This window comes from Typha angustifolia, chromosome 14 (genome assembly GCF_048772165.1).
Source record: "Typha angustifolia cultivar Huaian chromosome 14, ASM4877216v1, whole genome shotgun sequence".
Classification (NCBI taxonomy): domain Eukaryota; kingdom Viridiplantae; phylum Streptophyta; class Magnoliopsida; order Poales; family Typhaceae; genus Typha; species Typha angustifolia.
Genome location: NC_133252.1, coordinates 13,090,250 through 13,113,448, shown reverse-complemented (window position 1 = coordinate 13,113,448; position 23,199 = coordinate 13,090,250). Strand labels below are relative to the sequence as shown.

Below are 23,199 nucleotides of genomic sequence, written 5' to 3'. Positions count from 1 at the left end.
CTTGATAAACTCTGTCTACTAATTTTGACACCGATAAGGTGGATACGGATAACTATAGTCTAAGACTGCCCAATATCCCTGGGATTTATAGTCCAGGCCCAAGTCAGGGCCTGCTAGAGTCCGATGCTTGACACGTGGACTTCAGTATCTGTGTGACCTAGTGTCGAATGCCATCGCGTCTACCTATTTAAGATTTCGCCCACCACTAGGGTTCTTCGGCGGCGCCAACGCTAGGGTTTGTTCTACACGTCGCGTTTGAGGTAATCAGCGAGCGGAATCCCTTTCTCGAATCCTATCCTAGTTTAGTTCTTGTGCTTCCCTCGAATCGAAGGGTTGCATTTCTGTTCCCTCTCGTTTTGGATCGTATCTTTGCTGCTTGACGAGATCTGATGCGGGTTTGACATCTATTTCTTGTGAATTTGCAGTAGATCGACGTTGCAATGGCTCCTTCTCAGCCGAACACTGGCCTCTTCGTTGGGCTCAACAAGGGGCACATAGTTACCAAGCGTGAGATCCCACCTCGCCCTTCCAGTAGAAAAGGGGTACGAGATAACATCTCCATTCTTCTTTACTTGGAATTCTTGTTAAATTTCCTTGCGTGGTTGGTCTAAACTTGGATTTTTGTGGGTTATTAGAAAACCAGCAAAAGGGTGCATTTTGTGAGGAACTTAATTAGGGAAGTCGCTGGCTTTGCTCCCTATGAGAAGCGGATTACTGAGCTTTTGAAGGTTGGAAAGGATAAGCGAGCTCTGAAGGTGGCAAAGAGAAAGCTTGGTACTCATAAGAGAGCGAAGAAGAAGCGTGAGGAGATGGCTAACGTTCTCAGGAAGATGAGGTTGGTTTTCGTTCTTATGTTGGATATATATATATCTTGATACATGTTTTATTGTTATAGTTATTACTTCTCATAATGCAATAAGAGGATGTTTGAATTTTTCAATGGAGTCTAAAACTTTAGGGACTAATTATGGAGGAGAATCTAGAGAATGACAACTGTAGCACTATGATCAATTCATTATTGCAACTCATATTAGTTTCTTTAGTGGGGCAAACGATATCTTGCAAATATCTCAGCATCAGTATTGTAGGCTTAAAATGTTAAAATTGCCAGGCGACAATATATTTGCCTTATTATCACATCTTTACAGAGCTAAGTGCCTTACTTTATATATATTTAATGTTCAAGAAAATATTTTTGTGTAACTTGTGTTTGGTTTGTGCACAAGGGGTACTTATTCATTAGTTAGGTCTCTCTTATTTACATTTTACAGTTATATACTCACTTATACAAATTTTGGTCCAGCATTGTATAACTTAAATCATATAACAATTATATATAAAATCTTATTAAAGGTAGAGGAGTATGATAAAGCTATGCATATTTTCTAATTTAAATTTTATTTACAATTAACATATTTATTTACAATTTAGTAATCAAATACAAATTTTTATATAAATTTATTCAAGTCAATCATTACATTTAATTATTAAATAATAAAATATGAATAAAGTTATAGATGTATCTAATTTACCTATAGGAGGTGTGCATAAAATTGTTCTTAAAAAATTTATGCACAAATCAAATGACGTCTTAGTATGTTGTGGTAACTGTGGAAAAGAAATAGAAAATTCATAATTCACATTTCTGTGCAATATTTCAGGTTCCCAATATCCTATACCACCATCCTTTTTAAAATTCTCGATGTTGGAATTCAATAGTTGGTGAAGCATTAGTTTTGGTTTTAGTTTTGCTGTTCCTCTATTATTTTTAATTAACTTCAAAAGTAACTGTGAGATAAGCAAGGATTAGGATGTGGCTGTGCAGTTGAATTTTTATTCTATTGTGTAAAATGTCATATTTGCCATGCCAAACTTCTGCAAAAATTGTAGCTTGGGCATGTCCAACTGTGCCATGACATTTCGCTGCACTGCTTGTTAGAGAATGGATACCCTCGTAAACTAAATGTAGCTTGGCATTTCATGGTTTGCACCTCCCAGAAAGTTTGTCCTGTTGCTAGTTAGCACTTAGATTCGAAGATCTTTAGAAATGATGGATATTTTACCTTTTTCTTTAATCAAGTACATGGGCCCCCAAGGAGGAGAATGAGCTCAGTTCCTAAAGAGGATGACTATAATAAGCTCTATGACCTGGTAAAGAGTGTGCCTGAAGAGATGTAAGACAACATCTAATTTTGTGGTCCATGATAGCTGTGGGGAACATGAAGTTGGCATATCAACTGTAGACTTGCAACATCTTATTTTTTGCTGCATATTTATATAGAAATGACTTGATGAGATGAAACATTTTGACTGTTGAAATGTTACACCTCTGATATCTTGCGGTGTTATCATGTTTCATTCTTCAAGTGCTAGTGCATGACCACTACAAAGATCGTCTTTTGCTATTCTGCTTTGCTGCATTTGAGGTGAAAACTAACATTATTTCCATGTGATCTGCAGATCTGCTGGAGTTTCTGAGAAGAAGAAATGAAGACCTTCTAGTCCTTGATATGATTATTTTAGGAACGTCGAGACTAGATTACTCAATTTTGTCTCGAATGAGCATATCCAAGACGTTACTGCTTTCTATCCTCCTAAATCGTCAAGAGGGTACAAACATTTTTGTGCTCTTCTTTGTCGCAAACTTATTATCTTTAGAATATTATAGTTTTGGCTTGCGGTATCCCTTTTTCAAGCAGATAGTGTGTGGTTCATCATTTTTTGTGATTCTACTTTCGTAATTTTTGCTAGTGTCTAATTATTGGGTAATCTTAAAACCACATACTATGGGTAGTCGAATGCTCCAAATATTATCTATGATGCTTACTCATTATGTTCTTCTAAGTGTGTTGTCTTTTGTTTTCTCATTGTGCCCTCAATGGGCATTGCTTGGTGGACAAAGACATACTAACAAACACTTTACTTGCCTCCACTAAACTGCAAATAAGCATTTTCAAAAAAGAAAAAAAAATTCAATTACATTCAGAACTTGAAATTTATGCTTTTCCTCTCTAAATAAATTTATCAGTATCTCTTTTCTGGGTCATTTAGATTTGTTGGGTAGTAGATATTAGGCCAACAACTTCATTACTACCCGAAGTCAACTTGCATATCTAAGCACTCAAATCTATTAAAATAAGATTTGTAAATGTATAACAATGGCATTTAGATTTGGTAATTTGAAAATATCGAAGTACAAAAATTAAGCTAATGACTACTAACGTACGCTTCTTATAAGAAGGTGATGCAAAAAAATAAAAAAAGAAAAGAAAAGAAATTGTTGTGAAACAGACAAACAGTAGACCAAGGTACTAAACAAACAACGACAAAAGAAGAAAAGGAAATTCTGAAAATAAAAATTGAGAGAAATCCAAACTGCACGCAAAGCGCAGAGAAGACCAACTAATAGCACCTGATCTGCTACTCTCTCCTTCAACTTTGGTGAGCGATGGAGGAAGAGAAGACGAAGGCGACGGTCCGGAAGCTAGCGGCGGCCGTGGAGGAGATCTCCTCCGTCTCCGATTACCGTAACGCCTATAAGAAGCAGCTCTGCAACCTCGCTCGCCGGATCAAGCTCCTCGCTCCCGTGGTCGACGAGCTGATGGATCGCCGCGAACCGATCCCCGAGGCGGCGGCGCGAACCCTAGAGCCGCTCGCCGAAGCGCTCGATTCGGCTAAGGAGTTCCTCCGGTTCGGTACCGAGGGAAGCAAGATTTTTCTGGTACGATAAAGCTTGCTATTTTGTTAAAAAGCCGCTATTTTTTGGTTGAAATTGGGTCAAAGACTTGATTTTAATTCGCTAATCATAGCAAAGTTAGATCTTTCATGTGATGGGAAGTGTAACACTTCGTTTCTTGCTGTGATTATGGTTGAAATTTTGGTGAAGTTCTGGCTGTTGATAGCTATTATGGTTTATGATTTTGGGAGTTTCTTATGGGTTTTCAACTATAAACCTGTTGGATATTCTTGTTGTATTTGTCCTAGATTTTCTTAGATTGTGCGGTTAATTATGATAATTTCCTGTTAGTAGGTTATCAATAGTTAACGCAATTCAGGAATAAACTTGTTTTATAAATTGGTTGTGCTATATATTAAAATGTATCGATTGGGGCTAATATAACTATTCCTTTGATATGGAAATCAAGAGGAGATTAGATTCTAGGTATGTTAGGAGGCATGTGTCGTTCTAAGATACTCATCTATGATTATGTATATCTTGCACTTTTCGCTTCAGACGATAACTTCTCTTAGTGTCGATTATTTTGACATTGCATTTGAGTACAGTCCTGAAAACTTCTATAACTGACAGACCAATTGTCTTCTTAGTAACTGCTTGCAACTTGCAAGCTTATATGTGTGTGCATGATTTTTTTTGTTTTTTGATTGGTCTATTCTCAAGTACTTGTCAGCCTAGATATTCTGTCTTGAAGTCGAGCTCACTTATATAAGGCCATGATGTATCACTGCTGTTAACACTCAAGCAAGTCTTGGGCCCTTGTCCGGAGCCATGAGGACTGATTCATGGCTGTTGATGCTTGGATTGGAATAGATGATTGAGATGAGTTTAGAGTTATAAGAAGAGAAGTGGCTGATGAAATAGGTGTTCTTTAAGAGGCCGGTAGACTCTCTAACCTGCTACCTCTAATATTCCCCCTCATCACTATCCTGGCCTGGTGTCTGATATATATCTTCTTCTGCTGATCTGATCTCATTTTTATGCACTGTAATCTATGCCTTTGTTTTTTGTTTGCAGGTCCTTGAGAGGGATGAAGTAATGAAAAGGTTTCAAGAAGTAATTGCTCAGTTAGAACATGCTTTGGGTGGAATTTCTCTTGATGAATTAGACATATCAGTTGAAGTTAGAGAACAGGTCTGGATATATGTAAAGCAATTATCTTTGTAATTCTTATATAAAAGAATATCCCCTATAGTTTTGATCTGCCCTGGATATGTCTCATATTGTAGTAAATGAGTCTTTACAGGTTGAGCTAGTGCATGCTCAGCTCAAGAGAGCCAAAGAACGGATTGATATGCCTGACGCAGAACTGTATGCTGAGTTACTATCTCTATATAACAAGACCAATGAAGCAAATGGAGACCCAGCCATCCTTCAAAGATTATCAGAAAAGATGCATCTCATGACCATTGCTGATCTCACACAAGAATCATTAGCTTTACATGAGATGGTTTTTGCAAGTGGCGGTGGAGATCCGGGAGAGCAAATTGAGAAGATGTCAATGCTGTTAAAGAAGATTAAGGATTTTGTGCAGACCCAGAACCCTGAAATAGGTACTCCAGCAAATGCTATAAATTCCAATTTTCTGCTTCCAGATGGGAAGACAAATCTTTCAGCCATTCCTGATGATTTCCGCTGTCCAATATCCCTGGAATTGATGAAAGATCCAGTTATTGTGGCCACCGGTCAGGTATCTGCACCATCTCATTTACTGTCTCAACATTAAGAGGTCTTAGCTATATATTTCAATGGAGCTGTATATTTTTGTTAATTCACAGACATATGAGCGGGCATGCATTGAGAAGTGGCTAGCATCTGGGCACGATACATGCCCAGCAACACAACAGAGGCTGTCTAACACAACATTGACCCCAAACTATGTCCTCAGAAGCCTTATAGCTCAGTGGTGTGAAGCTAATGGTGTGGAACCACCTAAGCGCTCTTCCCGGCCTACTAAACCCACATCTGCTTGCTCCTCAAGTGAACGTGCTCATATAGATGCTCTTGTCTGTAAGTTATCCTCTCCCAACCTTGATGACCAGCGATCCGCTGCTGGGGAGCTTCGCCTTCTAGCCAAGCGTAATTCTGACAATCGACTCTGCATAGCTGAGGCTGGCGCTATTCCCCTATTTACAAGTTTACTCTCGACTGTTGATTTGCGCACCCAGGAACATGCTGTTACTGCCCTTCTGAACCTCTCCATATATGAAGGCAACAAAGGAAGCATCATAATATCAGGGGCTGTTCCAGGCATAATCCATGTTCTACGGAGCGGTAGCATGGAAGCACGGGAAAATGCTGCAGCTACACTCTTTAGTCTTTCAGTGGTGGATGAATATAAGGTAACCATTGGGGCAGCAGGGGCCATTCCGGCACTTGTATTGCTGCTCAGCCAAGGCACCCAGCGTGGGAAGAAGGATGCTGCGACAGCCCTCTTTAACCTGTGCATTTACCAAGGCAACAAGGCAAAGGCAGTTCGAGCTGGTGTTGTGCCACTCATAATGGGGCTTCTGACCGATCCAGCAGGTTCTATGATGGATGAGGCAATGGCAATACTGGCAATACTGTCAAGCCACCCTGAGGGGAAGGCAGCAATTGGGGCTGCAGATGCTGTACCTGTGCTCGTAGAGATGATAGGAAGTGGTTCCCCGAGGAATAGAGAGAACGCAGCAGCTGTTCTTCTACATCTCTGTGGAGGAGAACAGCAGCTCCAACATCTAGCCCGGGCACAGCAGTGTGGAGTGATGGGACCTTTGCGGGAGCTAGCAGTGAATGGGACAGAAAGGGGCAAGAGGAAGGCTGTGCAGTTGCTTGAGCGCATGAACAGATTTCTTATACAGCAACAGGAGGAGCAGGCTCAAGCTGTGGCTTTCAATCAGGCTCATGTCCAGGTCCAGGTCCAGGTCCATGACCATGCTGAACAGTCAGACAATCCACCTTCTGTAGCTCTTATTGATGTATAGTGTGGTGCTTTTTTCCTCCAGTTTTTTGACGCTCTTTCCTGCAGTAATTAGATTTGATCTCAAGATCAGGTGGTGGGCTCTTGAAGTTGCTAATTATTCCATATTTGGGGATAATAAACTATCAGTATCCTGTAGAAGAAGGCGAAGTTGGTGCTCATAAATGGATTGCAGGTGCAAGCTAGCTCGTTTTGGTGATTCTGATACCAGCTCTAGTGATTTTTTAAGTTTTTACTAGTTCTATGTATTTCAAGGATTATTGGGGCCATCTTTGTAACTTGAGATATGGGGAAAAAATATCATCATGGGAGGTGTTGTACATAAATGAGTATCCTCCAACTAGTTTTTATGAAGAACATAATTGATGTTTCATTGTGGTAGATCTGACTCTGGTTCTGAAATTTCATGAAGTATATGTGCGAGACTTCTTTAAAGCAGCGAAGAAAAGCTCCTTTAGCTTTGAGTCCTCTAATGTATGGTCTACAGTTTGTCAACTGAGCTTGTGCAGCATATATCACGTTCAATCTTCTGGGATATTTTTTGGCATTTTGTTTTGAAAGAAAGCCACTTGAATCAATGATATGTTTCTGAGTTTATAACGTCATCCATCTTAGATATCAAGAATCTAATAAAATAATTAAAAAACATATACGACTTTTAGTTCCACCATTGGCTGTCAGACAAGTTATTGTTTTTAATCCTTACGATAACTCTTAGATGATTTGGCAAACAATCAAGGATTGCCGAGTATTCGAACTGTAGAAAATTCCAGCATCCAAAACTTTTGCTTGGAAGAGAACATTAGGATATCCTTGAAAAATATAAAGTGAGATTAGGAAGATTCGATCTAATAGTAGTGTAGCTTAGCTAATCTACGAAAACAAACACCAACGAGGATCACACTACTCAGATCTGATTAACTTAATTCCTTTAACTATCTCTGGTAAAACTGGTGGTAGATGTTGCAGATAACAACAAATCTTCACTGAAAATTATACTACTGCAAGATCCCCCACTTAACCTTCTCTGTCAAAAGGGAAAGTCTCATATTTGGCGATGTGAGGGTTCTCTGCCATCAATCCGACACCAAAGATTCCACAGTCAGATCAACTTGGCATGAACAGGACAGCATCAGAACCGACCTAATCCTATCCAATACTTAAAGCCTGTGGAAATTCGAGAAGGACTCAAAAGTGACAAACTGCAAAAGATCTCTTATTATGAAACCAAGTGTTTGCTGTATCTTTCTTCACATCTACTTCCATCTTAATTATAACCAAAATGCATGTACTTGAGCAATAATAGTTAGAATTTAGAGTTGTCTACTCAAGAAATCTTCTACTCAGTGGAAAAAGTACAGAAACTGATCAGCAAGTAGAAGTCTCACGTTCCTCTGGCCGTGTTACAAGTGGATAAGAATCAAGAAGTTGCTGGTGGGCATAATAAACCTTATTGAGTGTGGACAAACAAGAGTTGTTGTTCAGATATTGTGAGAGGACATTGAGCTAGGTGCTGTTCCTGAGAGCTATTCTTGGCCTAATTCATTGTAAGACAAAAGTTTTGGGAGCTTTATGGAAATTTTAATTGATCCATATATTGGATTATATAGTAATAGCCATGCATGCACAAGGTTTATGTGAGTAAAATTTTAGGAAATTTTCAATTAAAAAAACAACTACATTATCCTACCTTATCATTTTTTTTATTATCTTTCACAAGAATTATCTAATTAACCGCTCTATTGATACTATCATAGTAGCTTAATATTTCCATCACTAAATTAAGTAACCCTACTTATAAAATTATCAAAGTCTCATTGCTGAGAGAACAGCTTGAATATTCATTGATATTATCAAAATCTTATAAAAAATTGTATTTTTTTTTAATATTAAGATGAGGTGAGTTAGAATTAGCAGAGGTATTAAATGAAATATTTTTTTGTAAAAGGTATAGGCTTGTTTTTTAAAAAAATTTAATTCCTCTTTGGTGGAATTGATGGAAGAAATGCTTCATCTATGAAATTTAAGATATTAAGTAGTCAAATATTTTAATTCTGGATTAATTCTTACAGTATGCCATTCCAGAATAAATATTAAATATATATACTGATAAAATTGATGGCAGATATAGACATAATGGTTTGGTCTTCTTATATATCAAACAATGTGCTTTAACTTTAGGAAATGATCTACAAATATAATCTGATGGATTGGATCATGAAACAAAAAAAAAGTACACTTGCTATCAAACATGGTGAATCATTCTGTCCTTGACACAGTTAGTGCCTAGTCATAGTGGAAGGTAATGTCTACGTTATAACTCCAAATAGAGAAATAGAAAGAAAGCAAACTTGTTCTCATTCTTAGTCTTGCAGATTATATTATATAATAGGGAAAAAAAATTTAAAATTATATTTTGATATTATTCTTATTATTAATTTATACCCTACCATTTATGGATGTTTATTATTTGGTCTCTAAATTTTACTTGTATTACCTCAAAAAATATTCTGAGCTAACTTTATTCTAAAATGCAATAAAAGTAAAAAATAAAAATATTTAAACTACCTCCCCTTTTGTATTTATAGTTAATTGAAATCGTATCTATATAGTAATTAATAGACAATATAGTTAAGAAAATTATCGTCATGGTCTTGTTGAGACATTAAGAAAATTAACGTATATTATAATCTAAGCCTACTCGATGATATCTATATTTAAGTTAGAGTAACTAGTGGAGAACAAATCCTAACAATACTACTTCATGAGATCTCCCTGGTTAAGCATTAAGAAATATATAACAAAGAAGATGGCAAGGCAATGGCAATGGCAATGGCAATGGTAATGGCAATGACTAATGACAATATATAGCGATGGTAATGACATCTGAGAATCTAATGGCGTGATGTGTGAGTAGATCAGACACACGATTATCGCCATGATTGAGCTCATGTGACGCAACGTGAGCCACCATGGAATCTCCCAGTCCCCTCTCTCTCTTTTCCTTTCCTGTTTCAGCTATGAGTCCAAGGAATAGGCCCCAACCCAAAAGCCCTCCTGACCCCATCCATTAAAAGTTAAAGCTGCATGCCTCTCTCTATCTTCTCTCTCTCTCTCTCTCTCTCTCTCTCGACATCTCTCCCTCTACATCTCTCTAAACCATGAAGCAGTCCCCCCTCCTTTCAAGGAACCCTCCTATGAATTTATCCCACTTATAGTACCACAAGTACCTCTCTCTCTCTCTCTCTCTAGATCTCTTTATATATAGATAGATAGATAGATAGATATAATATATAGTGTATGATGTAGTAAGTTTACAAGGTTGAGGGAGGTCACTTTATTCTTTGCAAGGGGGGGAGACTGCATTGGACTTGGGGAAAGGAGACGAAAACCTAGATTCCCTCAGACAGGGACAGGTAAACAAACAAGGGATTTTCTTGGGATTTCACCTTTTCCTTTCCTCCACTGCTGCCATTAAACTCTCTCTCTCTCTCTCTCTCTCTCTCTAAACTTTTGCTTTTTTTTTCCTTGTTTGTTTTCAGTGCATGCTTGTCCTTCCACCACTGGTTAAGCTCTGCAAGCTCTCTTAGCCTCTATTATAACTAACGGATTTCTCGGGAGATGGCTCTGCATGGGTTTTAGTAACATATATAAACATATGCGAATAGTTCATGAGTTGTATAAGGTTATATAGTAAGAGAGAGATGAGTGGAGGATTGATGTCATTGGACGCATTAAGCCATACCAAATCCAACAGCATATGCCCATGTAAAGTGCTTGTCTCATAGCACATGTACGTACGTGTGTGCTTGTGTATGTGGGTGGAATGTGAATGTTAGTGGGTCAGAACATTCATGAAGTAGTATATATATATATATATATACATATCTTTCTCCCAAGTTGAGTCAATAGAGTATCACTAGCTAGTCATAAAAAGCTAGTTATCTTGACATGAGAATCACCAAAATTCTAAGTACTGAACATTATGTTTGCTGTACATTAATATTTACTATGTTGAGTAGAGATTGAAAATTTTAATGAGCCAGTCAATGGTAGGCTTCGAACTCTAGAAATCTAAAGCTGCCTTTGATATCAGGGAAGGAAACATTCTTTGAGTACAACTAAGGAGATTGCTATAATTTTCTCCAACCTCCAATGTAGGAGAATGGCATTGATGGCAGACCAAGAGGAAAGGTTTCAATGGAAGTCAGTGCATGAGAAACCTAGTAAACCCTACACTAGGACCTATGTATGGAGAACTGGTCCATAGTGATTGCTCTACCAGAAGATCTATCAAAAGGTGAGAACTATATATTACTTGTTTAGGGCTTCCATCCTGCATTAATTTATGGTCCATGCAAAGGAAATGCTTGACACTAAGAATACAGCAAAATCTTGCATGAAGAATATAGACAGAGATATGCAATCTACTTTAAAGTAGTAGTAGCTAGCAAAGTACTTCAGTTATTTGTTTTTCCCTTTTGCAGTACATATTAATTTAAGTATCATGATACCAATCTGGATCTTATTCATTACCACATGATAAAGTGTGATTGAATTCTCTAAGTGGTGTAGATATAATTGTGAAATGTACTACCTCGACGAGAAAACTGAAGAAAAAGATTAATATAAAAGATCACAATGCAGTGTACTTGAAGTGAAACATCGATAATGGATGCTACTCATGACAATTAAAGTGAAAAAAATACACTGCCCTTGTTCATTGCTAACAACCTACTCTTCGATCATGTCAGAGATATAACCCTTCATGAACTCATGCACCCAATTAAACTTTCTTACCACACTAGAAGATACAAAGGAAGATAAAGGGAGACACCAGACGCAATAAATCGAAAACAAGAAATTTAACTAACCTACCATTTCTATGCTCCTCAAGTAGCCCTTCACCATAAGTTTAAAAGCTTTGCAGTTTCCAGCAGTAACCAAGTAGCTCCTCCGAAGCCATTGCAAAAAATTAAGCTCCAATGCTTAGGCCTGCTACCGAGAAATCACAAGATATTACCTGAGTTCGACGAGTTGAAGCCCGAGAGATCCGCCGTCCAACCACCGCCGCCGCCGCTGGTGTTAACTCCCCCATTTCCACCTCCCCAGTATTGATCGTTTCCAGGAATGCCCAAGTATTGCCTCGGCAAACTTAGCCCCTGCGCATTACTGTCTTCCATCTTCACTGAGGCTAGTTGCGTAATTAGCCCCGAGCCAGACACCGACACCTTTGGAAAAATCTGGCTACCGAAGCCGTGATCGCTGCCGCCATCTCCATCGAAGGGATATAACCCGGGAACTGAAGGAGCGGGCGGTGGCGGCGGGGGGTCCATATTTCCTAAGAATGGGAACTGTTGGATTTGCTGAAATCTCCACTGCTCTAAACCAACGCTTGAGCTACTTCCAACATTATAGTCTACTGTTTCCAAGTGTTGCAATCCGGGAAAGCTCAACCCTATATTGGATGCACCAGTGTAATCACCTAAAGGATGCATGGAAGACATAAAGGGCAATTGGGTCGGCTGCGGTAACATGTTAGATGGAATTACTCCGCTGCCGCCCGTCGCAGTGGATGACGAGGACGACGTGCCAGCCTGGCGGTCGGCGGAGGCAGAGACGGCAGAAGATTTCGATGAGCTTCCGGAAGACTTGCTTCGCTTGTTGCGGCGGCAGCCGCCACCGACGGGGACGTTGCGGAGGGCGCCGCCACGTGTCCAGTACCGGCGGCAAGTCTTGCAGAAGTGGCGGGGCTGAGACAAGGAGTAGTTGTTGAAGTAGCAGAACTTGGTGTTGGTCGACTCGCACCGCGGGCACTTGAGCGCCGGCTCCGGCTGCGGGATCTTCGCCATCCTAGCCCGGTCAGCCATCGAGCCAGGCCTGACCGAGCCGCTGCCCGACCCAATCTCTTGACGCTGTACGGCCAGACCTGGTGGAAGCTGCGCCGCCTCCGAACCGCCGCCGCCACCGCTGCCGCTACCACTAGGTGGTTGATGGGCTTGTTGCTGTAGATATTCCAAAAGAAAAAAAAAATCAAGATTAGTAGAAGAGAGGCCAAAAAAAAACTACGGTATATTCAAGAAGAGATGGGAAAGTGTAAGAATATTTTGTTTTCTTTTTTTTTTTTCTTTTTTTGCTCCTCCTTTTAATTTGCTTTTTTGACGAAGAAGATATAAGGGAAAGAAGAGGAGGAGGAGAAGGAGGAGAATTTAAGCTTACCTGGTTCCAGTTTGGAGGATCTAGATAGACTGGAACTGAGGAGAAAACCATGGTATTTTTTTCCTTCTTCTCCCTTGTGAGATTCTTTGTGGCCTATAGGAATTGAGAGGTGGTGGAGAATCACATCCAGAAGGAGCTACTGGTTGGAAGAGAGAGAGAGAGAGAGAGAGAAGAGAGAGGCGAAGGAAAGTAGAGAAAGAGATAGAGAGAGAGGATGAAGAGCAAAAGGAGGGGGTTTAATTCTTTTAACTCTCTATGGTGTCTTTTATATTATATATGGTAGGGTTGGATGCATATGTGGGTCTGATGGCGGAATGCCTTAGCCTTTAAGAATTTATTGTTGCTGAGAGCTAAGTGTTAAGAGACTTAGTGGCTGCTCATGCATGGAAAAGTTGGAGGGGGAGAAATAAAAAATTGCATGGAATTAAACCCTAGCAATTGTAACATTACTTGAGGGGACGTACTAAAGAAACAAAGGATATGTAAACAAAACATTCTCTTTAATTCTTATATATATATATATATATATATATAGAGAGAGAGAGAGAGAGAGAGAGAGAGAGAGAGAGACATAAAGAAAGAGAAGAAAAAGTTGGTCTTGCTATCTTAGTGGTGTGGAATGGCCTTCTTCTCTCTCTTCCTTTTGTTTTGCATGCCTATCATTTAATTTGCATGGAAGTGCAACCTTATGAGATATATACTGTTCATTTTAGTTCTCTCCACTGCCACGTCATATTTTTTTTCATTATTTGGAAAATAGTTAATTATTTATGAGACATAGAGAACTCATAATAGTAAACATAAACAAAGTGGGTTTATTATCGTAATTAATAATATTAATCACGGAACGGGCACCATTAATTACTTCGTCAAAAAGAAAAGGAGTGGCCGTCATCAGATGCTCCTGGTCGGTCGTCTCCACCACGCTAATAAGCCGCCACGTAGGAACCCGGGCCCACCGGATCCTCACCCTTTTAACACGCACGACCGCACCATGGCACTTCACTCGTTCCCTCCTCTAGCAAATCAAATTCTCGCATCCACGGGACCCACACGGTTGGTCATGAAAACAGGTTACTATTCCGGTGTTTACAGCCATCATGTCATCGTCGTGTCTCGGAATATAGTTTGGTCGGTCGGCGACGCTCTATTTATCCCCCGAGTCGACAATTATTTTAACGTTGCACCGATCGATGTGGTGACCTGGAGCTTCTGATCGTTGGGCCCCACCTAAAAGGTCCATCTCTATTGGCTTTGGTTCAGTAGATTTGTCACACGTATATGGTCCAAAGTAATGCATAGGCACTACTACTACTACTACTCCAAGGAAGCGGTCCAAGATCTCACTGATGCAGCTGTGTAATTTGTACTGGATCGCTTCTTCTTGGCTAACCAAAAGAGAGCAATGGACAGAAGGTGGACCACGGTTTCAACTGTCCTTCTCAAGCCCCCTTGTAAAGGATGAGGATTAGATGTTTTATATATTCAGATGTCTCACGCATCATCATCATCATCATCATCATCATCATCTTGGGCAGGATGAGTATTTTTTATATATTCATTAATCTTGAGTTAGGTTTGAGCTGATCTTATTCTTAGGTCGACGAATGATGAAAACGGTGCAAAAGAAAGGTGCGAAATGAGAAAAATCTTTGGCTCCATTGATGCCAAGTACAATTCCCTGTTCTTTTCTCAAAAGAAGTAAAGCTCAAGAGATCCTCCAGGACAAAATAGAAATACACTCTAAAACGATTAAGAGCTTGATATATATGTATATTTTGTTTCTCATCACTAATTCCAAATGCTTATCCAGTATCCAATCGTCGATCACCCATCAAGATCTTATGCAGTAAACGTATAGAAGACAAACTCCATCAACATCGGCTCACACTGGTCATAGAAAGCTACCCCAAATTGTGCCAGTCCACATCGTATGTGTCACCATTACTGAATTCTGAGAGTACTCCAAGGAGTATTCCGAGGATTCATCCATGGCAAGATTTGTGCAGGTGTTCTTCACCATTAATCGCTTTATTTGAAATCTCGGTCTCCTGATGCTGAATGCACTTGGAGTTGGAGATGGGTTCAGATTATGTCGGTCAAAAAGGAGATGCATTCGTTTGAAGAGCTTGATTAGTTAAGCCTGGAGGCAGGCAGTGGATAGCAGCAGGAGGAGGAGCAGAATGCTACATATGGTTTTGAGAAAAGCAAAAGGTTCGGAAGTGAAAAAGCTGGGGGTGGATTCCTCCTTGGAGTTCGCCTCTGACGTGACCTCTCTTCTTTTGTAGAACCTGAGACCAAGAGACCGGATCACCAGCCAACCGAGGAGAGATCTCTGCATTAAAACGTTACAGTACCAGAGCAAAAGCACCAAAGAACATGCAGTGATATGATGAATGTGGTGGTGGTTGAAGCGTAAAGAAGAAGCTTGGCTGCTGATCGTAATTTCCAAAGGTCCCACTTTATAATCCTCTGTTAAGGGGCCCTGCTGGCCTTTGCAATTTAAAAGCAAAATTAGTGGCAGTCAGGGTTCTAATGAATGACCTGTTTCACCAATAAATGCATAATATACTAGAAGACGAGAAGAAGGTGATCACAAAGCAAGTGTAGATTCGTCACATTATGCATGTCATTCGAAATGTCGAACAATAAAAAAGAAACCTTAAACAAGTAGACCTCCAAAGAATTTATAAAGGCTTTTAGCCAGCAATGAAACATAAGGTACTAACAATACGGGAAACCAGAATGAAAATAAGATCATATTTAAATTCTTAAACGATGGTAGCATTGTTATCCATAAGAGAGAGAGAGAGAGAGAGAGAGAGAGAGAGAGAGAGAGAGAGAGAGAGAGAGAGAGAGAGAGAGAGAGAACGAGCAGACCTAGCTAGATTTTTTTATATATTATTATGTTCTGAGGGAAACCGACCAAGAAAATTTAAAGCAGGCATAGTGTGTGTCCTACCCCGGCACTCTGCACCTGGAGACACAAATGGCATCCTTGTCATTAACTGAAGGTTGTTTAGTCAACCTCCTCATCATTTCGGCGAGCTCTGTCAGCCGCCCTCCTCATCTTAGCACTTATGTGGTTGCAGACACCCTGTAACTCCATTTTGTCCTCGGACTCATCGATCTCGGCCAGTTGGTTGCCGTCCAACCACTGGCTTACTTGGTCGATCGTATCCGCGACCTTCTTCTTATAGGCAGCACTCATCTTTGAAGCGATATTCTCCAATCTCTCTCTCTCCTCCTCCTCCATGGCATTCCTTAGGTCCTAGTGCATATTTCTCCACGGTGTTCTTGGCCTCGACCTTCTTCCTGTGCTCCTCATCCTCGGACTTGTACTTCTCGGCTTCTTGGACCATATTTTGTATATCCTCCTTGCTCAACCTGCCCTTGTCATTGGTGATAGTAATCTTGTTCTTCGGACCAGTAGTTTTGTCCTCAGCAGACACGTCCAAGATGCCATTTTCATCAATCTCGAAGCAAACAGCGATTGAGAAACACCCCGTGGAGCAGGAGGGATCCCAGAGAGCTTAAATTTACACCAAGGGGATTGTTATCCTTGATCCTGGCCCTCACCCTCGTACATCTTGATCGACACATTAGGCTGGTTGCCGGAGTAGGTAGAGAAGACCTGGTCCTTCTTGCTAAGAATGGCGGTGTTCCTTGAGATCAAGACAGTCATGACTCCTCCAGGCAGTATCCAGTCCAAGGGATAGAGGAGTAACGTCGATCCAGTGGAAGAAAGTCCATCTTCTCGTTGTCCTGCTCAACTTAAGATGGCGGCATGGACAGCAGCTCCACAGGCAACAGCTTCATCCGGATTAATACTCCTGAACAACTCAATTGCAGCAGCTGTTACAACCTCGGTATTCTGGAGGAACCATCAACGAGGACAACATGGTCGACGCAATTAGTGATGAAAGCTTATTGGTTTGGCAATGCAACTTGCCCCATCCTAGAAAGAGGGATGCAGAAAAAGAATTTGCATATACACAACTTTCCAGAAATCATCAACCATATAAGATATTCCAGAGCAAGCCACACAGACAGAGCAGCATTGGATTCACTTGGTAATTACCACTGAGTTATAAACAAACTCACATTAAGCATAGGCATAAAGATTGTCATTAAAAATATTGGGAGATTACTTTAATTTAATCAACATTATAAGTTATCTGATAACAACAATAATATTTTCTAATATGATCCATATATAACTATTTCCAGATAACACGTGCTTTCCTATTGTTAGGAACGCCAAATCTACAATTAAATTATAAATAATTACACGATGACAATATAAAAAAAAAAAGTATTAGCAATTAATATATTCCCACTCGGAATGACAGTGAAATTATTTCAAAGAAAGTCAACGAGCTTACTTAATGGTACAATAGGACATAAATCGCACGGCGAAGTAATGAAAATATAAGTAGTTAATGAAAATAAACACATAAAGAAGCGTACTCAAAATGAGAAAGAATATCATTTTATTTGTAACACGTAACCATTATTGTCATTCATATAAGCTGCTCATCACTATTATCTTTGGCTCCATAACCTATTGCAACAGTGTGCAAAAATTTATAGATATATATATATAGGTCAAATATAAATTAAATTACTAAAATAGGGTGAAAAATAGACTACCGATTTAGAAAGATACTAATTAAGATAGCTGGGAATTTTCACGGCAGAGCTTGATATTTTTCTCATCTCATTCAAATGCTTATCCAGAATTCAAGCTTCATAACATCAAGTTCCGATGCAGTAAACTTGTGGAAGACAAAACTCCCTTAACTTGCACCATGAAGACCAGACCATCAGTATTGTGCTCACACTGGTCATAGAAAGCTACGCTCATTTGTGCCAGTCCACATCGTATGTCTCACCGTTAGTAAACTGCTTGCTAGAGCACTCCAAAGGAGTATTCTGAGGAATCAAATAAATGGTTAAATGTGCAGGTACTCTTCATCGTTAATACAGAATTAATCGTTTTATTTTAAACTTTGGTCTCCTGGTTCAAAATGCACATGGAGATGCATCCAGATTATTTCGGTCAAAAAGGAGAGGCATTCGTTTGAAGAACTTGAATAGTTAAGCCTGGAGGCAGTGGATAGCAGCAGCAGGAGCAGCACACTGCTATGTATGGTTTTGAGAAAAGCAAAAGATTCGGAAGTGAAAAAGCTGAGTAAAGTCCTTGGAGTTCGCCTCTGATTTGTAGAAGAATAATGCTTGGCCAAGTAGCCAACAAAAACTGTACACCCCCAAACCCACCCAAAAAAAAAAAAAAAATTGAGATTAATGTGGTGGTGCCTGAAGCATAAAGTAGCAGCTTGGCAGCCAGCGTAATTTGAGACGGTCCCTTAAGTTGGGACCTTGCTGGCCGGCCTTTGCAAAGAGCAATTAGAGGAGAGAAATGACTCCAGTTAGGGAGCTAACTGACCTGTTTCACCAATATAGCATACGATAAATAGAAGACGCGAAGGGTGACAAGCCAGCGTAGATTTGTGACATTATCCATGGCTTCTAAATATAGAACAATATACAAGTACCAAAAATGAACAATAATTCCTTTTCATGCGACACATAAAAGAGAGAAAACCAGAATGAATTCTTAGCGCAAAATAAGCACCTTGAATTGATGACACCACCTTTAAATTCTTAAACAAAAGTAGCAAGTTGTTCGATCACAGCGCATTGTCCATGAGGAAGATCCATGACCTAGAAAAGTTCAAAGCAGCCATAATACCCTACCCAGGTATACTCTGCACCTGGAGACAAAAAATGATATCATTGTCACCAAACCGAAGTTTGCTTAGTCGACCTCCTCAATCTTGGGACCAGCCCCGCTGCCACCAGCAGAGGGACCATCCTCATCCATTCCACCGGCCATGTCAGCACCGGCTCCCTGGTACATCTTGGCAATTATGGGGTTGCAGATGCCCTCCAACTCCTTCATCTTGTCATCGAACTCATCAGCCTCGGCCAGTTGGTTGCCATCCAACCACTGGATTGCCTCGTCAATAGCAGCCTCAACCTTTTTCTTGTCGTCAGCACTCATCTTAGAAGCAATCTTCTCATCCTTGATGGTATTCCTCATGTTATAGGCATAGTTCTCCAAGGCATTCTTAGACTCAACCTTCTTCTTGTGCTCCTCGTCCTCAGACTTGTACTTCTCAGCCTCTTGGACCATCTTCTCAATTTCCTCCTTGCTCAACCTGCCCTTGTCATTGGTAATAGTGATCTTGTTCTTCTGTCCGGTAGTTTTGTCCTCAGCAGACACGTTCAATATACCATTTGCATCAATGTCGAAGCATACTGTGATCTGAGGAACACCCCTTGGTGCAGGAGGGATTCCAGAGAGCTCAAATTTGCCAAGGAGATTGTTATCCCTGGTCCTAGTCCTCTCACCCTCGTATACCTGGATCAACACACCAGGCTGGTTGTCTGAGTAGGTAGAGAAGACCTGCTCCTTCTTAGTAGGAATGGTGGTGTTGCGCGGGATTAGGACAGTCATGACTCCTCCAGCAGTCTCCAGTCCAAGAGATAGAGGAGTTACATCCAGCAGAAGAAGGTCCTGCACTTTCTCATTGCCCTCTCCACTCAAGATGGCAGCCTGGACAGCAGCTCCATAGGCTACAGCTTCATCAGGATTGATACTCTTGCACAACTCCTTCCCATTGAAGAAGTCCTGCAGCAGCTGTTGCACCCTGGGAATTCTGGTGGAACCACCAACGAGGACAACATCATGGACACTGCTCTTATCCATCTTGGCATCCCTCAAACACTTCTCCACAGGCTCCATGCACTTCCTGAAGAGATCCATGTTGAGCTCCTCAAATCTGGCTCGGGTGATAGTGGAGTAGAAATCAATGCCCTCATACAGGGAATCAATTTCAATTGTAGTTTGAGCAGTGGAGGAAAGTGTTCTCTTTGCCCTTTCACAGGAAGTCCGCAGCCTCCTAAGAGCCCTAGGGTTCCCAGTAATATCTTTCTTGTGCTTCCTCTTGAACTCCTGCACAAAGTGGTTCACCATCCGGTTGTCGAAGTCCTCCCCACCAAGGTGAGTATCACCAGCAGTGGCCTTGACCTCAAAAATACCCTCCTCAATTGTAAGGAGGGAAACATCAAAGGTGCCACCACCAAGGTCAAAGATGAGAACATTCTTCTCACCAACACTGGTAGCCTTCTTGTCAAGACCATAGGCAATAGCAGCAGCAGTTGGCTCATTGATGATCCGCATGACATTGAGACCAGCAATAACTCCAGCATCCTTTGTTGCCTGCCTCTGGGAGTCATTAAAGTATGCAGGTACAGTGACAACAGCATTTTTGATAGTGGTTCCTAGGTAAGCTTCAGCAATCTCACGCATCTTAATTAGGACCATAGAGGAAATTTCTTCGGCGGCAAATTGCTTCTCCTCACCCTTGTATTGCACAACAATCATAGGCTTGTCCCCAGGGCCAGGAATAACCTTAAAAGGCCAGAGCTTCATATCACCTTGGACAGAAGAATCAGAAAACCTCCTGCCAATAAGACGCTTGGCATCTGCAATAAAGAACAATTATAAGAGAACAGGCATATATATACTGGGAGTCAATGCAGGTAAGTTTCATAACAATCTTTAGGTTCATCTATATCACAACAGTATATATTTTGTAAAAAGTGGGATCTCCCATTCTGCCATCCTACTATTCTATGCATTAAATGTTCCACTTGCCATAATAGAGTAATGCATTGTAAATCTAAGATTATACATCATTTCTATTATAAAAATTAAACTCAAATGAAGACTTAGTGCAATTATTGACTAGAGCTTATTGGTTTGGCAGCTCAACTTGTCACATTCTGAAAAGATGCAAAAGAGCAATTGAAACAACTTTCAAGAAAGCACTAGCTAAATAAGACATTCCAATGCAAGCTACTATGAAATCTCTTTTAGGTAAGACTAGGAAAGGCACACAAATACAGAGCTGCATTGTGCTTACTTGGTAATTACAAATGAGATAAAAACAAATTAAAGTTAAATAGAGGCATAAAGATTGCTATGAAAACGTCAGGAGATTACTCCAATTTAATCAGCATAAGTTATCTTGTAACAGTAATAAGATTTTCCAATAATCCAAAATAATTTCCAGATTACACATGTATTCCTATTTGATAACACTATATTTGTAATTAAAATAACTACAAAATGACAAAATAAAAATTACTCACAACATATTCCCACCAAAAATGAAGAGTAAATTGCTTTCAATAAAACTTAAACCGTCTTAATAATACAATATGAGGTTTGACTTAATCAAACACTTCCTACTGTGAGCTGAAAAACAGTGAAACTCTATTTGAAAATTTAATGATCCTATCACATTACCTTTCTTCACTCACTTACACTGTAACTAGAGAGAAACAACAGGACCATGGAATGTCAACCTGCATCCCTTGTATTTTTCTTAATAATAAGGTGATATATATATATATATATCACACTGTTTCATTAAGAAATTGTTTAAACATGCCTATCTACATCCTTATTTCTAAGATGAACATTGACGAAGGGCAGCTTCAAATTTTAAACCTGAGCAAGGATTCATAACTCGTGTCCCCTGGATACAGATCACAGAACAAATATAGAGCATACTAATCGCACCGCAAAAGTCACCTAGCAAATAACCAACTAGAATAAGCCAAACTCACTGTTACGCATGATACTAATGCACATCCACGAATAGGAGTTACCAAACCACACTCAACGTGCCATATTTGAAACAAAGATATGCATTCAAATAAAGTCATATAGCAGATCCAATACTCCTTTCAACTGATCTACCAAACCAACATATGTACAACCGAGATCTAAAGGTATAAGCATAGATCTGTCGACCACGACGCTATAAGTGACGAGAAAACTCACCAAAGACTGTGTTGATGGGGTTCATGGCGACCTGGTTCTTGGCAGCGTCGCCGATGAGCCTCTCGGAATCGGTGAACGCGACATAAGAAGGAGTCGTCCGATTTCCCTGGTCGTTCGCGATGATCTCCACGCGATCGTGCTGCCATACTCCGACGCACGAGTACGTCGTCCCGAGATCGATCCCGATTGCCGGACCCTCACCTTTACCAGACATTGCTTTGATTCTCGGAACAATCAACAATGAAGAGAGAGGAAGAGGCTAAGAGCACAAGATTGGCGCCGTTAGGGTTTGGTACTGAGAGAGGAGAGAGCGCAACGCGAGAGCAGTATATAAAAGATTGTAAGGGTTCTAGAAAGTTCGAGTGAGTTAGTTATGGCCATCCGATCAAATTGGACGGCATCGGGAGCCAGTTTGCAGTCGACCAAAGTGGGACGCACAACGTGATCCGTGAGGCCCGTCGTTGTGGCGCGGAGTGGAGGGCTTTTTGCCACGTGGAGGAAAGCTGAGCTCCAGTCAAATTGGAAGTCCGAAAGGTATGCATGATAGTAGCAGCCGATCCGGTTGCAGGAATTCTTTCAACATATTTTTCTTTTTTTTTTTAAAAAAAGCAATTATTTAAACCAATAGAAAGCTTCGAAGTAACAACTGTCTTTAATCAGTACATGAGTTGAAGTCTGAACTACATATTGATTAAATTTTGATGCAGTCTAACTGAGAAGCTATCAGCTTAGTTCTAACCTTCGAATTTTAAATGATTAAAAATTATTATATTTTTCCTTTCATACTCTAGTTTTAATTTGTAAGTAGTTATTGTCTTGTGGCCTCAATCTAACCACACATTGGAGACTCAATCACATAACAATTGTTTTTCCACTTTTAACCTCATAATTACTATTTAATATTGATGTATCCTCGAATCTTTCTCTGCTAGAGTTAAAAATTTATTCATAATATGATAGCAATTTTTCTCTACTTGGAAGCTGATATTTATCCTCATAATCTATTATCTCTATCAGCCTTTGCAAGTGGTTCTCATATTAAACTAAATCTTAGGTCCCATTCACTTTTAATAAATAATTTTTTTATATATAACTCCTTATTTTAAAATACCAAGTATATAATATAATTATTTTATTTTAGAATATAAATACTGTTCATCAAAATTACATCTTACTAATTTACTCTTAATAACTATCTCATCAATCTAGTTTATATTAGATTAAAATATTTTTTATCCTTTTATTTACTTACTATCACATTAAAAATAATTATTACATATTTATTTTATAATATAAGTTAATATAAAAATAGTTAATCCTGAAATAAATACATCATTTTGAGAATAAGAAAAATGAATACTCATT

The 23,199-nt window shown here is 39.8% G+C and overlaps 4 protein-coding genes and 1 pseudogene across 4 annotated transcripts; 2 read left to right on the top strand and 3 right to left on the bottom strand.

Annotated features, from left to right (window-relative positions):
• The first annotated feature begins 108 nt into the window (after positions 1-108).
• On the top strand, positions 109-2,698 carry LOC140775595 (large ribosomal subunit protein eL36x-like). Its single transcript, XM_073118976.1, has 4 exons — positions 109-260; positions 426-542; positions 636-835; positions 2,461-2,698. The coding sequence occupies exons 2-4, from the start codon at positions 441-443 to the stop codon at positions 2,489-2,491; spliced, it is 333 nt and encodes a 110-aa protein (XP_072975077.1). The 5' UTR covers positions 109-260; positions 426-440; the 3' UTR covers positions 2,492-2,698.
• Positions 2,699-3,258: 560 nt separating this feature from the next.
• LOC140775594 (protein spotted leaf 11-like) lies at positions 3,259-7,076 on the top strand. Its single transcript, XM_073118975.1, has 4 exons — positions 3,259-3,721; positions 4,754-4,870; positions 4,983-5,426; positions 5,515-7,076. Exons 1-4 carry the CDS (start codon positions 3,449-3,451, stop codon positions 6,697-6,699), a joined length of 2,019 nt encoding a protein of 672 aa, XP_072975076.1. The 5' UTR covers positions 3,259-3,448; the 3' UTR covers positions 6,700-7,076.
• Positions 7,077-11,305: 4,229 nt separating this feature from the next.
• On the bottom strand, positions 11,306-13,160 carry LOC140776168 (dof zinc finger protein DOF2.4-like). Its single transcript, XM_073119781.1, has 2 exons — positions 12,915-13,160; positions 11,306-12,700 (listed from the first exon to the last, which is right to left on the bottom strand). The coding sequence occupies exons 1-2, from the start codon at positions 12,963-12,965 to the stop codon at positions 11,705-11,707; spliced, it is 1,047 nt and encodes a 348-aa protein (XP_072975882.1). The 5' UTR covers positions 12,966-13,160; the 3' UTR covers positions 11,306-11,704.
• A 2,675-nt stretch (positions 13,161-15,835) lies between these two features.
• On the bottom strand, positions 15,836-17,781 carry LOC140776438 (heat shock 70 kDa protein 4-like; annotated as a pseudogene).
• A 624-nt stretch (positions 17,782-18,405) lies between these two features.
• LOC140775572 (heat shock cognate 70 kDa protein 2) lies at positions 18,406-22,144 on the bottom strand. Its single transcript, XM_073118951.1, has 2 exons — positions 21,835-22,144; positions 18,406-20,468 (listed from the first exon to the last, which is right to left on the bottom strand). The coding sequence occupies exons 1-2, from the start codon at positions 22,046-22,048 to the stop codon at positions 18,736-18,738; spliced, it is 1,947 nt and encodes a 648-aa protein (XP_072975052.1). The 5' UTR covers positions 22,049-22,144; the 3' UTR covers positions 18,406-18,735.
• Between the last annotated feature and the right edge of the window lie 1,055 nt (positions 22,145-23,199).

What these genes read in the sequence shown, in the direction of transcription:
- LOC140776168 (XM_073119781.1), bottom strand. Translation starts at nt 12,965, where the DNA reads ATGGTTTTCTCCTCAGTTCCAGTCTATCTAGATCCTCCAAACTGGAAC. An exon ending in ATCCTCCAAACTGGAACCAG is followed by an intron (nt 12,701 to 12,914) that starts GTAAGCTTAAAT and finishes GAATATCTACAG; the next exon opens with CAACAAGCCCATCAACCACC.
- LOC140775594 (XM_073118975.1), top strand. Translation starts at nt 3,449, where the DNA reads ATGGAGGAAGAGAAGACGAAGGCGACGGTCCGGAAGCTAGCGGCGGCC. An exon ending in AGGGAAGCAAGATTTTTCTG is followed by an intron (nt 3,722 to 4,753) that starts GTACGATAAAGC and finishes TTTTGTTTGCAG; the next exon opens with GTCCTTGAGAGGGATGAAGT. An exon ending in TTATTGTGGCCACCGGTCAG is followed by an intron (nt 5,427 to 5,514) that starts GTATCTGCACCA and finishes GTTAATTCACAG; the next exon opens with ACATATGAGCGGGCATGCAT.
- LOC140775572 (XM_073118951.1), bottom strand. Translation starts at nt 22,048, where the DNA reads ATGTCTGGTAAAGGTGAGGGTCCGGCAATCGGGATCGATCTCGGGACG. An exon ending in CCCCATCAACACAGTCTTTG is followed by an intron (nt 20,469 to 21,834) that starts GTGAGTTTTCTC and finishes TCTTTATTGCAG; the next exon opens with ATGCCAAGCGTCTTATTGGC.
- LOC140775595 (XM_073118976.1), top strand. Translation starts at nt 441, where the DNA reads ATGGCTCCTTCTCAGCCGAACACTGGCCTCTTCGTTGGGCTCAACAAG. An exon ending in GCCCTTCCAGTAGAAAAGGG is followed by an intron (nt 543 to 635) that starts GTACGAGATAAC and finishes GTGGGTTATTAG; the next exon opens with AAAACCAGCAAAAGGGTGCA. An exon ending in AACGTTCTCAGGAAGATGAG is followed by an intron (nt 836 to 2,460) that starts GTTGGTTTTCGT and finishes TGTGATCTGCAG; the next exon opens with ATCTGCTGGAGTTTCTGAGA.